Source organism: Tenrec ecaudatus, chromosome 4, assembly GCF_050624435.1.
Source record: "Tenrec ecaudatus isolate mTenEca1 chromosome 4, mTenEca1.hap1, whole genome shotgun sequence".
Lineage (NCBI taxonomy): Eukaryota > Metazoa > Chordata > Mammalia > Afrosoricida > Tenrecidae > Tenrec > Tenrec ecaudatus.
In genome coordinates this window covers 126562911-126578402 of record NC_134533.1, presented here as the reverse complement: position 1 = coordinate 126578402, position 15492 = coordinate 126562911, and the positions used below count along the sequence as shown (strand labels likewise).

Here is a 15492-nt window from a genome sequence, read left to right as displayed (position 1 = left end):
AAAATAAGAGCCATAATGATCAAATCAGCCTGATTTTTGCTATAGTGACAGACACATAGACAAATTGAACAGAATTAAGAACCCAGAAGTAAATCCATCCACCAATGAACTGCTAATCTTTGGGGGGGAAAAAAAAGATCAAACACATTAGAGACGAGAGAATCTCTTTAATAAATGGTACCAGCAGCAAACAGTTATGTATTTGCAGAAACATTAAGCAGGATCCATATCCTCATATTTAAAAATGAACTCAGGATTCATTAAAGACCTGAATGTAAAAACTTAAAACTTTGTAAACTGGTGAATAGATGGAACAAACTTAGGGTCCCGAATAACTAACTAACATAATTGAAAATACAAACAGCAGAAGACAAATTAGACAACTTGAACCTCCTGTAAATGACACATTTATTTCCATAAGAAAACATTATATAAGAGTAAAGAGAACCTTTAAACTTGGGGGGGGAGGATTGGCAGTGACAAAGGATTAATCTATAAAATTCATATCAGCATTGCAGAAACAAAAACAATCCAATATTAAAAGACTCAGTGGACATGAACAGACAACATCATCAAAGAAGACAGGCAGCCAACAAACACACGAAGGCAATTCTTGCATTCACTATCCGTAAAAAACGCAAACTGACGGTCATCAAGTCTGTTGTGACTCTTAATGGCACTATGTAGGGTTTCCAAGAGTAAATCTGTATAGACACAGACAGTCTCTCTCATTCAAGAGTGGCTGGTAGTTTTGAACTGCCCGTACTTCTTCCAATAAAAAGTATAGAAAAATTTTATTCACCGAAAGAAATATTCTTTGAAAGTTATGGAGGGAGGATAAATCTGTAACTATAGTGGAGACACACAAGGGGCCTTTAAAAGTTCAAGAGGAAAAAAGAATGAAAAGATAGTGGGATTTTCCAATGAACTTTATATATATTTTGGCCCCTCATGTAAATTTGGGTGAATGGAAAAAGCAGGATACAATAAGGGAGAGGTCAGCACAAAATCATTCGGACAAAGACACTTGTTTTTTGTTGTTGGTAGGTGCCATCGAGTCATTTAGACCCATAGCAACCTTATGCACGACAGAACTAAACACTGCACAGTCCACCATCCTCACAATTTTTCCTATGCCTGAGCTCAGTATTGCTGCCACAGTGTCAGTCCATCTTATTGAGGGCTTTTATCTTTTTTGCCCTCCTTCCACTTTACCAAGCATGATGTCTTTCTCCAGGGGATGGTCTCTCCTGAAAATGTCCAAAGCCTTGCCATCCTTGCCTCTAAGGAGCACTCTGGCCATACTTCTTCCAAGACAGACTGGTTTGTCCTTTTAGCAGTCCATAGTACTTTGAATATTCTTCTCCAGCACCACAATTCAAATGCTTTAGTTCTTCTTCGGTTTTCCTTATTGAGTGTCCAACTTTCCCATGCAAATAAGGCAATGGAAAATATCATGGGTTGGATGAAGCACACCTCCCTCCTCCAATTATCATCCTTGCTTTTCAATACTCTAAAAGGTTCTTATGCAGCAACTCGTCTTTTGATTTCTTGACTGCTGCTTCCATGAGCATTGAGTGTGGATCCCAGCAAGACAAAATCCTTGACAACTTCCAACTTTTCTCCATTTATCAAGATGTTACCTAACGGGCTAGTTGTTGTGAGGAATTTGGTCTTCTTTACATTGAGTCATAATTCATACTGAAGGCTGCTATCCTTGATCTTCATCAGCAAGTGCTTCAAGTCCTTCTTATTTTCAGCAAGCAAAATGGTGTCATCTGCCTATTGAAGGTTAAGAAGCCTTCTTCCAATCGTGATATCACATTCTTCCTCATATAAGCCAGCTTCTCTGATTATTTTTCAGTATACAGATTGAACAAATATGGTGAGAGGATACAATCTTGACAATATCTTTCCTGATTTTGAACCATGCAGTACTCCCTTGTTCTGTTCACACAACTGCCTCTTATTCTATGTACAAGTTCATCATGAGTACAATGAAGTGTTCTGAAATTGCTATTCTTCTCAAAGTTATCCTTAGTTTATTATGGTCCACAGTTTATTGCCTTTGCATAATTAATAAAACACATGAAGATCCTCAAGGCTCCAGTCCTACAGACTTTATTTACTCGACTCACATCACCATGGCCTACTCTACTCAGAGAAATCAGCTCCTCCTCAGTCACAATTTGAGTGCCCTCAGACCTGTGGGGTTTATCGTCTGGCACGATCTCCAACAATGTTCTGCTTACATTCTTTAGGCTTTCCATACCTGACAATGTTTCAAAGCTATGCATAATGTTTTCACCAGCTCTTTCCTTTGAAGTGGGGAGCTGAGTCCTTCTTTGTTGTCTGTTCTTAGTCTGGAAGCTCCGCTGAAACCTGTTCACTATGGGTGACCCTGCTGGCATTTGAAATACCAGTGACATAGCTTACAGCAACACAGCAACACATATGCCACCACAGTACGACAAACTGACAGACAAGTAGTGGATGAAGACATTGGGAGTAGCACAAGAATTAAAGGCAGTAAAGGTAAATAGTATTATATACCCAATCTTCTCTTATCAATAATAACAGTAATCTACAAGAGGGGACATAGATAATTAAACTAAGCAAGGGTGGGAAAGTGCATGAGCCATGATTATACTAGTATAGGTTTGACTGATATTTTAACATATGTCTTTAAATATGCTATAAATATATCCTTGAAAATAAAAAAAAGAAAATAGAGCACTAAAAAAACCCCACTGCCTGGTTAAATTATAATAACTAGCTAAATTATAATAACTTCTTAGTCAGAAACAAGCACGTGGGAATGAATTACTGGGCCTTGGGGTTCAGGGCCATAGTCTCAAGAAACAGCAAGGTCAATTGACATAACTTGGTTCACAAAGACAATGTTCTGTATCCTACTTTGGTGAGTAGCGGCTGCAGTCTTAAAACTTGTGAGCTGCCATTAAAGTTGCAACTAGTGAAAGATGCAAGGAAACAGTTTGTTCATCATCCAGTGAACTGATTAACCATAACAGTTTGTTCATCATCCAGTGGACTGATGAACCATACTTCAGTGATCCTGAGATCAAAAAAGTAGATGGTAATCTTGCTACCACTATGGACCACTCTATGAATGGGATCCTAACATGAGGTTCTGGATAGCGTGTGAGAAAAATGTGGACCAAAACTCAAAATAATAAGAAAAAAGGCCCCAGGGGATGGACAACAGAAAAGTGGGTGAAGGGAGACATCGCACTGTGTAAGATATGACAAAATAATAACAATTTATAAATTATCAAGGGTTCATGAGGGAGGAGGGAGGGGGGGAAATGAGGAGCTGATACCAAGGGCTCAAGCAGAAAGCAAATGTTTTGAGAATGATGATGGCAACAAGTGTACAAATGTGCTTGACACAAGGGATGCATGTATGGATTGTGATGAGAGTTGTACGAACCCCCAATAAAATAATTTTTAAAAAGATAATAATAAGAAAAGTTTACTGGTCATGTAAAGACTGGTGGAACCTCTAAGACATGAGTAGCCCATGAGTACCCTTGAGGCCTGGAATGAAACTCTACTTTCAGCCAGATGATAGAACTATAAAGTGAACAATAACACAAAGGATACACTAATTATACACTCTGTTATAACAATAATACTCTCCTTAGGACAATCAATTATATGAGATACATAGTACTTGCCCAGGGACAAAGCTCAGAAGGCAGGAAGGGATAGGAATTAAGAATGAATGGGAATGATGAATATGGAGAAAGTAGAAAGGGTGTTGTTTCATTGTGAAAATTGTAATGTCGCAAATCAAAATGTGTATGAACTATTGAATGATAAACCAATTTGCTGTAGAAACTTTCACCCAATCACATTAAAAGTAAAATAAATAATAGAAAAAATAAAATTGTAACAAGATACATGTAACAGTAATAAAAAAATACCAAGGTTCCAGCAATAAACTTTCAAAAGTTGTATAAATCCCTTATAAGAAGACTACAACTACAATTTCACTAAAACATTAAAGAAGACTTAAATAAATTGCTATAACAAGTTGGAAGTCTTCTTACTATAACAATAATTCTTTCAAAATTGGTAGGAGATTCAATGGTGTCAAAATCCCTACAGGGTGTTTGATTGTTTTTGTTTTACATAACTTAATACTAGAAAAATGAATATGAAAGAGCAAAGTACTAGTAATAGTCATGATACTTGTGATAAACAAGAATGGTTGTTTTATATATCAAGAATTAATCTTTATTATGATATTTGTAAGCTTAGATAAGAAAGCTCAGGGGTGGGAGCAGATAAATGAATCATTGTGATAGCCCAGTAAAACAAAATCTCATGAACATGTAATTTAGGCAGAGTGGTCCTTCAGTTCAGTGGGAAAGACTGAACTCCTTAGTACACGGTACTGGGATAATTAGCTATTTACGTGGGATTGGATACTTATTTTATACCATATAAGTAAATCAGTTCCTAATGGATGATACATCTGAATGTGAAAGGCAAAATTATAAAGCTTATGAAGTTACAAAAGAGTAATAATTTGAAGGCCAGAAAGGAAGGGCAGAAAGCACAGATTACAAAGGAAAATAATTGATAAATTTTACTTACATTCAAGGTAAGAAATTTTGCATTTCAAGGCACCATGGGAGTTTAAAAAAGTGAGGCTCCAGATTGAGAGAAGATATTTGTAACACCACGAAAGACTTACTATCCAGAATATGTAAAGAACCTCTCTAAAACCTCACTGCAACGCATAGTAACCTTATAAGATAGGTTAGAACTGCCCTGTGGATTTCCAAGCCTGTTTAACTGTGTATAGGTACAGAAACTTCCTGTTTTTCTCCTACAGAGTAATTGGTGGTTTCAAACTACTGACCATGTGGTTAATAGGCCATATGTAACCACTACTACAAGGTTCCTTAACACAAGTCAATCAAAAGATAAACAAATCTCAACAGTGGATAAAAGACTCCACTCGGCACTGTAGGAGAGGAATCATGTGACTGTGAGAAAATACACTGGATACACAGAACAGTTGGAACTTACCGACTGTTCTGTGGTAGAAAGATGTGGCAGTTTGCTTCTGTGAAGATTTACAGCCTGGAAATGGTAGGATATAGGGCAGTTTTACTCTTTTCTGTTGGATCCCCGAGTCAGAATCAACTGTGAGGCAGTGGGTTTCTTCTGTTGTTTGGAGCTCCTCCACTGTCGTAGGAGTGTTACGTTGGTGCAAGCACTTTGAAACTCACGCTGGCATTACTTGATAGAAGTGAAGATGTTGCAGACCCAGCAATTCCTGTGAGCGCGCACATGAGAGCATGGGTACAAGTGTGTGCACGTCCACCGTTTATGAAGTAAGCAGGGGGTTAGTGTCCTGCAAAAGAGTAATTAATTGTGATATTTTTTAGTTGAGTATTATTCAGCAGTAAAAATGTGTAAATGTCAACTACTCATCACAATGATAAGTTTCCGAAGTAAAAGGTGGAGTAAAGGACAAGGCATGGTGTTTCATTTGATACGAAAAGCTCCGAAAGTACATTCAAGTAACCATGTACTCTGTTACCTGCGGGGGAAAGAAGGGAATGACTAAGACAGAAGTGGGGGGGGGGGGGGCAGAGGCACCCCAAGAGAGGCCCCCATGGGCAGCAGGGCCTCCAGTGTTTCCAGACTTCTGTGGGTAGGCCAGAGGTGCTTGTTGCAAGCGCAGCAGCGGCACAGGTAGATTTCTACCGATCTAAAGTCACAGCATCCCACAACTGCAAGATTCATCCATAGTGCAGTATATGAATTTAGGTGTTCTCTCTGGTTCTTTAAGAGAAAAACGCCCTCTGTGTCCCTCTAAATAGATTTTGTAGCTTATTGTTTGAATGTGTTATGTAGTGTAAACTGGGTAGTAAGTACACAGGTTTTTTGTCCTGTTGCCATTTCCTTATAAAGGACTCACATCTTTTCTTCACATGCATTTCAGAAAGAGAAGTCACTCAGGGGTTTGTTTGTTTTTTTCCAGGAAGTGTAGCATGGGTGGCCTTGTTCTTCCAGATGGGAAGAGCCTACTTCAGATACTCCACTGGGTCCCACTGGAGTGAGATCTCATTCCGAGGACACAAGGCTTGAGAAGGTCCTCCATGAAGCCATATCCTTTCTGGCCCCTCACCAGGGAGGCTAACCCACACTGTCTTGTGGCTGAGGCTCTCTCACTGTCCAGCTTTGGGCCCTAGCTCTGCCTAGCACTCCTGTAGGGCTCACAGCAATCTCTCCCTTCACTCACCTAATCTGCCTGGAATGTTCTAGGGGCCCCTCTGAGCCCTTGGCCTCTCCACAGGTGCCAAGCCAGGGGCATCTGTCGATCCATGGGGACTGCCCACTGGAGCCAGCACACATCCAGTCTCCAAGGACTCAGACCCGTGGGTGATTCCACAGCAGCCAGCCCTGAGTGCCAGGATAAGAACCTCTGACAACTGGGATACATCTTCAGCTGCCAAGCAAATGTCTGCCTCTGGTAAGATACTAACTCCAAGTGCCCAAGTGTAGATGCCTGGTCATGTAAGCTAGCAAAAAGTCACAAGCCCGCCTGGGAATGTTCTTGGGTGGTGTGGGAGAGCAGGCTGTGCTGGGCCGTACTACTATAGCCTTCAGGCCTGCCATCACACCCAAGAGTCCAGAGTAAGCTGGGTTCAGGGAACTTACCACAGACGCTAATCCAAGCTCTGGGCCCAGCTCAGATGTATACCTCTACCATTTGTACTTCGTCAGTTTAAGGGCTTGGTAGAAGCAGTGGTGGGATGTGCCCTATATTATGTTCTGAAGCTACGTCTCCAGCCTGGCTTTCCTGGTTCTCCCAGCCTTTAGATGCCCTCTGCTCCCCTAGAGTTCTTCTCATAGGTGGGGGTGGAAATGTACCTCCCTGTTCACTCCAATGGGGCAAAGGCCTCCTGTCAGCCCAACCATGACTGTGTGGACTGGGACACTGAAGCACAGAAGCAACCTGACATACTCCATCACTGCCTTTCATGTCTGCTAGGGTTCTTTGATCTCTTCAGTAATCTGAATGGTACAAATAAAGATGACTTCTCTGAATTTGACAACCTCCGAACTTCAAAAAAAACAGGTATGTAAAGATGATAGTGATTTTCATAATGTTCTGTTTATTTCAGCTTCTGTTTTTTATTGTTTTTGTTTTAATTTTTATTTCAGCTTCTTATACTGCCTCTGGGTTCTCATCTTGGGAGCCATAAGCTTGTTGCAAGATTCACATAAATAATAAATTTGTGTTGGAGTTTTCTTTCAGTTTTTCTGTTGGGCCCATGCTTCCTGTTCCAGCCACCTGTATCTTGTGACTTAGATAGATGCCTCCTGGTGTGGCATACCAGGGTCAGACATTCGCCTCCCAACTCCCTATTTCCTTTCTCCTGTGGGTGCCATTGGGATGGGGGTGCTGAGCTAAAGGCCGGGTGGTGGTGGTGGTGGTGGAGATGAACCTGGAGAGGCCAAGGATGTCTTTTACATGTGTTCTGTTGTGGCTCTGGGGACCACTGCGGCCTCTAACCATTCCAGCGGTGGTCGCAGAACCACCCCTCGAGCTGCACACAGCAACTCTTTCCTTTCTCCTCCCTTTCACCACTCTCCCCGCCACCATCCTACTTCCTTACCCCTGTCTTCCTCTTCCTCACCCTTCTCTTTAGACTCCCCCGCTGCAGCCACAGACCTAGCCAGTCCTGGTTTCAGGTATGAGCTGCCAGGCCCCAGATCATGCCTCGTCTAGCCCAAGGTGGAGGTCGGAGTGAGGGGTTCTCTGCCAGCAAGCCAGAGAAAGCTTGGAGAATGTATTGTTTGGGGGGAGGTTTTCTTTTGCCACATTAAAAACAAAACGAAAAACAGCAGTAAAATTCCATGTGTCTCCCTCATAGGCTCAAGTAGAACCTAACTGTCCTTGCTTGCCTTTCATACTTCTTCGGGAAGGGTGCTCAGCCATCGCTGCAAGAACACCTTTCTGCGGTTTGTAATGTGGCTCCACAATTATAGATATATTCTTATTGTGGGAAATTTGGAAAATATATTAAAGTTTGAGGAAGAAATGGAAACTCCTCTATAATCCTACGACCTAAACAGTCTCTGTGTTTACTTAATGCCACTTTGTTTAACGCAGAAGGACTCAGGTGGTGATTTTTTGGAGGACAGTTTCGGTTGAGTTCAGATAGTGCTAATGTAAATAATGCTATGGTGAGCATCCTGTGTACATTTTACATTATTTCCTTAGGCTAGATTCCTAGAAATGTGATTACTGAGTGGAGTATGACATTTTTAAGGATCTCTATGCCCATTATCATGTTGCATTCTACCAAAGCAGTCATATTCCTGCAGACCTATCTCAGCATACCCTCTGTTGGCTGACTTAAAAAATAATTTGCTTTTTTATTATCAAGAAACCAATGTTCATTGTAGAAAATATGTAAAATGCAAACATAAAAAAATATATAAATTGCCCATGCCTGGCCACCAAACAAAAATATCTTCATGTTTTTGGAGGATTGTACTATACTATTCTCTTATAAATTCATTTAATACAGTGTACTTTCCTCATCATTAATCTCCTTGGGAGCTATAGTCTTACGGGCTGCTTGGTGTCTGGTTCTTTAACCCACCTCAAGGCCAGTGGCTTTGTCTTCTCTTTGGGATTATAGGATCAGCCCTGCAATGAACATTCCCATCTCTTGCACATCCACATGGGGCTCCTGTGGAGCTGTAGGTTAGAAGGCTGTTGTATGCGGCTTGGGATGCATGTGGGGTGTGAATGTGATGCCTCACGTTCTAAACTCTCATTCTCTAGCTCAGTGTGTTTGTATGTCCTTTCTTGTCTTGCAGCTGAGTCCACGGCTTCTCTACCATCCCTAAACAACAGAACCATAAGCCCTGACCCTTTCGACTCTCAGTCCTGGACCATTGCCTCGAGTAAGACCAGCAGTGCCCAGAAAACTCCTGAGTCCTTCTTGGGCACCAATGCAGCCCTGGTGAACTTAGATTCACTGGTGACCAAGCCCACCCTACCAGCCCAGTCCCTCAACCCCTTCCTGGCACCAGGTATGCACTCTCCCAGGGGTTCTTTGACTTCTGCCTTATTCCTAACATCCTCTCCTCTCTCGGATGAGTTCCTCAGAGGTCCTCCTGGTGTGCTGAGGGAGCAGCCTCACAGCTGGGAAGGAATGGAGCTGCCAGGATGGGCCCAACATCATGAGGGTAGGAGGAAGCTCTGAGTTAAGGGGAAGGTATGAGCAGAAGCACCCTTTCTCTCAGTTGAGAGTTCCCTTGAGCTTAGAGCCTGACATGGGGACTCAAGCGACATCTCTGAGCAAGCTAGAAGAAAGATGAATATTGGAGGCGGGGAGAACCTTTTTTTGTTTGTTGTCCATGTCCACACTTTGTAGGGGGAAAGTTAATTGAGCCTGACAACACAAGCTCTTTCACAAGAACCAAGCATCCACCCTTCTCCTGGAGCCCCACTTTCCCCCTCCAGTTCAGTCTAAAGCTCTGCTTTACTCCTTCCAGAGCTCTGTTGGTGGCAGGGTGTGCCCTAACCTCTTCATTTAGTGTGAGGCCACTGACTGCCCTGACATTTTTATCTCAGCCACAAGGAGCCCCTTAACATTCCCCAAACCGACTGTGTCTTCCTTATATGTATGCATACTGTTTTCTTTGTCTAGGAGGTCCTCCCTCCCACTCAGATCAGATGACTCATACTTGGAAAACCCTCCCTGCTCTACACAGATTCGTCCACAGGGCCTGGATCTCAGAACATGGGACAGCCGTGCAATATGTGCATCATGGAGAAAACCAACCCAAACCAAATTCACCTATCATCCAGTGGATTCCAACTCCCAGCAATACTATTAAACACACTGGAATTACCCCTTGGGTTTCAGAAATCTTTATGGGAACAGAAAGCCTTACCTTTCTCCCACAGAAAGGTTGGTGGGTTCATGCTACTGACCTTACAGTTAGCAGTCCAACATGCAACCCACTATGCTAGCAGGGCTTCTGGCCTAGGAAAATAGGCTCTGAACAGCTGGGGGTGTGCATCCTGACAGAGGATGATGACTAGTGGCATCAGGTGAAGGTTGGCACTTTAAGGCTTCAAAACTGGAGCAGAGCAGAGTGGCTGTTCCCATGCCAGGGACACAGTGGTCCTTTTCTCCTTGGAACTCTTCCTGGGGTGAAGCTAGATTGAAACCCAGGGCCCCAAGCTAGTATTGAGCCTGTCCTTGCCCCAGTGTGGCCCCTGCCTCCTTTTCCCAACAACTCATTGAGAGGTTCATCACCAGTCTGCCTGGGATTCTCCATGAGCACTATCAGGGCTGTAAGTGGCTTTTCAGTTTGCAAATAGCCTCTGGTCCCTGTGATCACAGCTAGCGCCATGACAGTGCTGCCATATCTTTGGGGCCACTGGATTGCCCAGGCTACACAGGCATGCACAGTCAGCTGTGGACTCACAGTCAGATTGGCAGTCCTGGTACTGATCATTTTTGCCTAGAAGCTTTCCAGCAAGTTACTGCTCTAATGGATGGTTACTTTGTTAGGGTACCTTTGAGAGCTAGAGCCTCATCCTTGCTGTGGGTTACATTGGCAGCATTCTTAGGTACTTATCTGCATAAGCTGAGCAGTACTGGCAGCTCTGTGTTTTTTGGAAGCGTATCAGTAGATGTTTTAGCTAAAAGGAGGAAAAGCTTTCTGAGGTAAGACATAGTTTAGAAATTGTGGTTAGACAAGGCACTCTTAGGTCTTTATTGTAGGGTCCCTAGGCCTGCAAGATTCCCACATATAGCTCCACTCTTATTTCACATGCCCTCTTGGTCCCAGGGCCCAGAAGCACTAGTAGGCACCATCTGTAGCTATTTGGTTGCTAGAGGGACTATGCAACCATTGATGTGGAATGTGGTCACAGCAAGTCAGGGACTCCACACAGCCATATCTTCTCATCCCAGTGGGGCTTCACGTTTTATGCAGGTGGTTGTAAGCATGTGGCCTGGGCTTAGCACCACTGAAAACCCTGCAAGGACCAAACAGTGGTGTCTGTGCTGGGGTGGGTGGCCCTCTGCTTCTCACAGTTTTGGGAACATGTTGTCATAACAGTTCTGCCTGTTGTGCTTTCTCTCCAGGTCTAGCTACAGCCTCAGCTCCCATCAACCCTTTCCAGGTGAATCAGCCCCAGCCACTGACATTGAATCAGCTTCGAGGAAGTCCTGTCCCAGGGCCCAGTACATCTTTTGGGCCCAGCCCAGCTGTGGATCCCCTGGCAAATACCATGGTCCCTGCAGCTCCACCCTCAACTCTGAGCAGCAGTGGTTCCTCACTGACCCCACTGGGCTCTGCAGCAATGAATGTGGTGGGCAATGCAGGCATCTCTCCATCAGCTGCAACCCCAGCTTCTGGTACAACCAACCCTTTCCTTCTCTAGTGCACAGATGTAGGACTGCCTGGAGTGGTGCTTGAAACTTCTGTGCCCAAAGGTGTGGATGAGGACCTTGTGCTCCATGGACTGTCTATGAGCTCTGAAAGATCAGGACATCCTAGCTCTGGATGCCAGAGAACTGCCCTTGCAACCCAGCTCTCTCAAGTTTCAGTCACTGGAGCTTCACACAACCCATGGGGCCTCAGTGCTCTTGTAGGCTGCAGTCTGCTCAGTCAGGGGAGGACCAGCTTGATTCAGCTCTTGCTGCCTTCTCCCAAGCACCTACTCTGATACCACTAGGGATGTATATGCTGGACTCTTTGAGGGCCTCTCAGGAGGAGTAAAGTTGTCAGTGTTACTGAGCAACTCTTGGACCTTTCCTGCCACAGGACCCAGGCTCTGGCCTCATCTCTGCCCAGGCGGGCTGGGCATATGTTGGAGGGAGCCTCTTGCCTGTCTGCAGACAAGGAATCTTAGGAGTGGTTGTGCATATTTTACATTATTTAACTCATTTGTGAGTTCAAATTAAGCACAATCATTGTGGGACAACTCTGATTAAATCCACTAGAGCAAGTTTTAAAACTAACCTGAGCATAACCCTGCTGTGTGGCTATACGCTTGCATACATTTGCACATGTTTTGTTTAGTACAGTTTCATATTTGAGATTGCAGAATTATCTAATAATCATTTTTTGGCTAATATTTTTATAGTGTGGTTCTTATTTAATTGTCTAGTTTTGATAGAATTTATCAGGTCTGGCTGAATTAAGATATTGGGCATGTGTCATTTTAGTAGTTTAAATCCTTTTATTTATGGTTTTAACTCTAAGAAAAATTTAAAAGGAGATATTTGGGGTTGGGAAAAACTAAAGAAATTTTTTCTGACTTTATAAGGGAAAAATGAATTTGATTACATACAAAAGATAATGTTTATTTGAAAAAAACCAAACAACAGCAAAAACAAAAACTGGATTCTAGTTGCCTTTTCGTTAACTCCTTGTGGTGAATTACCAAATAGATAAACTTTTAGCCTTTGTGGCTAGGTCTTGACAGAGAGGCTACTTTTCTTACTGACCTGCCAATATCTGGAAGAGAAAAAAAATCTAATGTATGAATGTGATCTACCAGTTTTTATCAACTAATTTTTTAAAATTAAAGCCATGCACAGATTAACGAGGATTTTTGTTTACCGTGGAATCTGAAATTGCAACCTCTTTAGCCCAATGTGTTGCTTGATGCTCAGGCTAAACACTCTCCCCCAGGCGGAGACAGGTTTGAAGGACCAGGCAGGCCCTGATCCTCCCATTTATCCATTCCTAATACATGTTGTTTACTTAAAAATAATGTTATCTCTTACTCTGGAGAGGAAGGAAAATGGATTCCCAAACTGGGTAGATGTTTTAAAAAGCACCATCATCTCCCTCTTATAGCTTCTTACCTTCCTCATCCATGCCCCTACCCCTATTCCCCAGTCAATATAAAGACATTCTTCAGTCATTAATGATAAAAGGAGGCCTGCTTCTCCCCAGTTTAGTCCCTCCCCCTTGAGGAAGAGGCAGACCTCTCTTTACCCTCTGAGATAGTCTGACCCTCAGTGTGGGTCACAGGTGAACTTCAAAATGGTCTCTGGGCCCTGATTCAGATGTGCTTTATCAAGCAAATCTTTACCCTCGTAAGGCAGGCATTATGTTAGTTCTCTTTGGGGTTCTTTCCACCCATCACATGCTGACCAGAGCCACTCTGTAAACTCTACCAGGTCACATTGCCTAGAATTCCTAAGCAAATCCAGGGCTGGCCTAAGGTGGTAGGGCTTCTGGTATTCTGCCTATCTGGTTTTGTTCAAGAATAGAGCATCTGGTCTCCTCCTGCCTGGAAAGATTGGGGCACAGTAGGGTATGAGGTAGATTCCCTGAGAAGATATCTTTACCCAAGTAGTATGGGACTTAGGCTAGCCTTATAGACTGGCAAGCCTAACCTGACTACTTAGGTTAACAATTCCATGGTAACAAGAATCTGACAGGGCTCAGAGGCCCCAACATCTTAATTTTCATCTATTACTGCTACTACTGTTCACCTGTCTTCTGTACCAGGTCCAGAAGTACACTGTCTCTATCCTCACTACACTGATCATGAGTGTACATAGCTGATGTATGTTCCCGATGAGCGTAGTGGGAGGATCCCCATGGGCCCCTGTCAGGGGAAGCCAGCCCCTAACACATCAATATGGGTCCGGTAGGTGCAATTGTTCAGCGATAACAAATAAAGCTCATAGTAGAGTTATAGAGAGCATGAGAGATAGAAGAGAAATATTGAAATAAATGGAGTCAGACACGATTCATGATAGCATGTTCACCTCAGCCCCACTTGATGGTCCAAGTGGAGGGAGAGAGAGTTTAATGCTAGCCCAGGCTTTTTATATTCTCTGGGGACATGCAAGCCCCCCAATTACAGGTGAGGATATATGTCACAGGAAGGAGCTGTCCTATAGGTAATACAGTAATGAGAGGGGGTGGTCTAGGGACATACACGCAATAGGAAGAGGAGGGATTGGGCATATACTTGTGACAAGAAGGGCAGATCCTAGGTTTAGGATGGCAGCTTAACCTTGCTTGACCTGTTCTCTGGATCTCCATAGGAACCATTATCAGTAGGGTGTAAACCCCACCTACTGGAACCAAATAGATGACTGCAGGCATCCATTGTCTTTAACAGCAGGGAGTGGGGCCTACTGCAGTCCGCAACTGATCGCCCTCAGGGAGTGATGCCTGTGAGCATCTGACCTCCCCCCATAGGACCCTCAGTACTAGGATGAGTAGCTGGCTTTGAGCTTGTGTTGACTTGATACTTTATAAAGAACCCGTAGCCTACCACTTACAGAAGGAATGTGTGACTATCATGAGCCACTGGCTCCTGACCGACAAAGGGACAGATCTGTGACAGGTGAGGGACAGAAACTTTCTAGACAGAGCTAGGAGGTGGCGGGCTGGTTGAAGTTAACCCAAGAGGCACAGACAGGATGAGGTAGATGGAGGGATGGCTGGAGGCCAGGAGAATCCTGAGTGTGGGCCCTCTGCTAAGCAGCCAGCACCACTCCTGGGCTAGCTCTACAACTTACCTCTTATAAACCCCCAATCTCAGCTCCTAGTGTCCATTCAGAGACAAGAAATAGATAAATTGCTGACTTGGAAAGGAGAGAAAAGGAGGGGTGGTCCTCCTGTGGTGGCCAGCCTCCATATTTTGGTGGACTCACTAGGCCCATTGCCTAAGGAGCAGTCTTCTAGGCACAGAGGCTCAGGGACTAGGCTGCCTTTATCTTGTGACTGCCATCTTTAGCAAGTGGCTCTGAAGATGGCTGTGTAAGGGCATGAAGGGTTGGGTGTAGAGAAATTTCTGGGCCAGGCCTGGAAGGGGGTGCATTTCTTCCACCATACTCTAGTACCAGGACTGGTCCAGAGGCACCATTAAAGCACAAAGAGGGGAAGTGGAGATAAGTGGTCAGCACATGATCAGCCTCTCACTGCCAAATATTTTTTTTCATTCCTCTACTCCTCACTATGCCATGAAGCTCATATGCCCTCCCCAAAAGGATATGTCCTAAGCACAGCCCTCCCAACCCCCACCCCAATCTCTGCGGCTAACTCGTGTCACATTATTTCTAAGGGGTACACTGTCTGCTCCCACCCCACCCCTGGCTAGTACTGCCTATATACTTCAAAGTCACCTTATCTCTGTCCCCAGTAAGTCATGAAGCAGGACGGGCAGCCACACAACAGACTCCATGTACAAAAGCAGTGCTGGTGTTTGGCTACATGGAAAAGGTCCCAATGATGTGCTGGGGTGTTACTTTGTTTCCTTTGGGGGATCACTTAAACACTTTTCTCACTGCCCCAGACTCCTCTTCTGGGGGACAGTTCATCTTTTTATATGTCCCATGGTCACAGTGAAGGTAGGTCTTAGAGCACTTTCCTTGGGCCCCATAGATTCCTCAGCTTGTGTGCCTGGGACTAGAGTACACCATTGAAACATTAGCAAGC

General features: G+C 43.9%; 1 protein-coding gene across 4 annotated transcripts in view; it reads left to right on the top strand.

Moving 5' to 3' along the window:
- The window catches only part of EPN2 (epsin 2), a 118859-nt gene extending 103756 nt beyond the window's left edge, over window positions 1-15103 (top strand). For all 4 annotated transcript variants that reach the window (XM_075546778.1, XM_075546777.1, XM_075546775.1 and 1 more), the window contains 4 exons: window positions 6338-6514; window positions 7037-7123; window positions 8878-9093; window positions 11166-15103. In XM_075546778.1, the coding sequence (XP_075402893.1) occupies window positions 6338-6514; window positions 7037-7123; window positions 8878-9093; window positions 11166-11464 (779 nt within the window). In that variant the 3' untranslated portion in view covers window positions 11465-15103. The remainder of the gene's footprint in view (window positions 1-6337; window positions 6515-7036; window positions 7124-8877; window positions 9094-11165) is intronic.
- The last annotated feature ends 389 nt before the right edge of the window (window positions 15104-15492 follow it).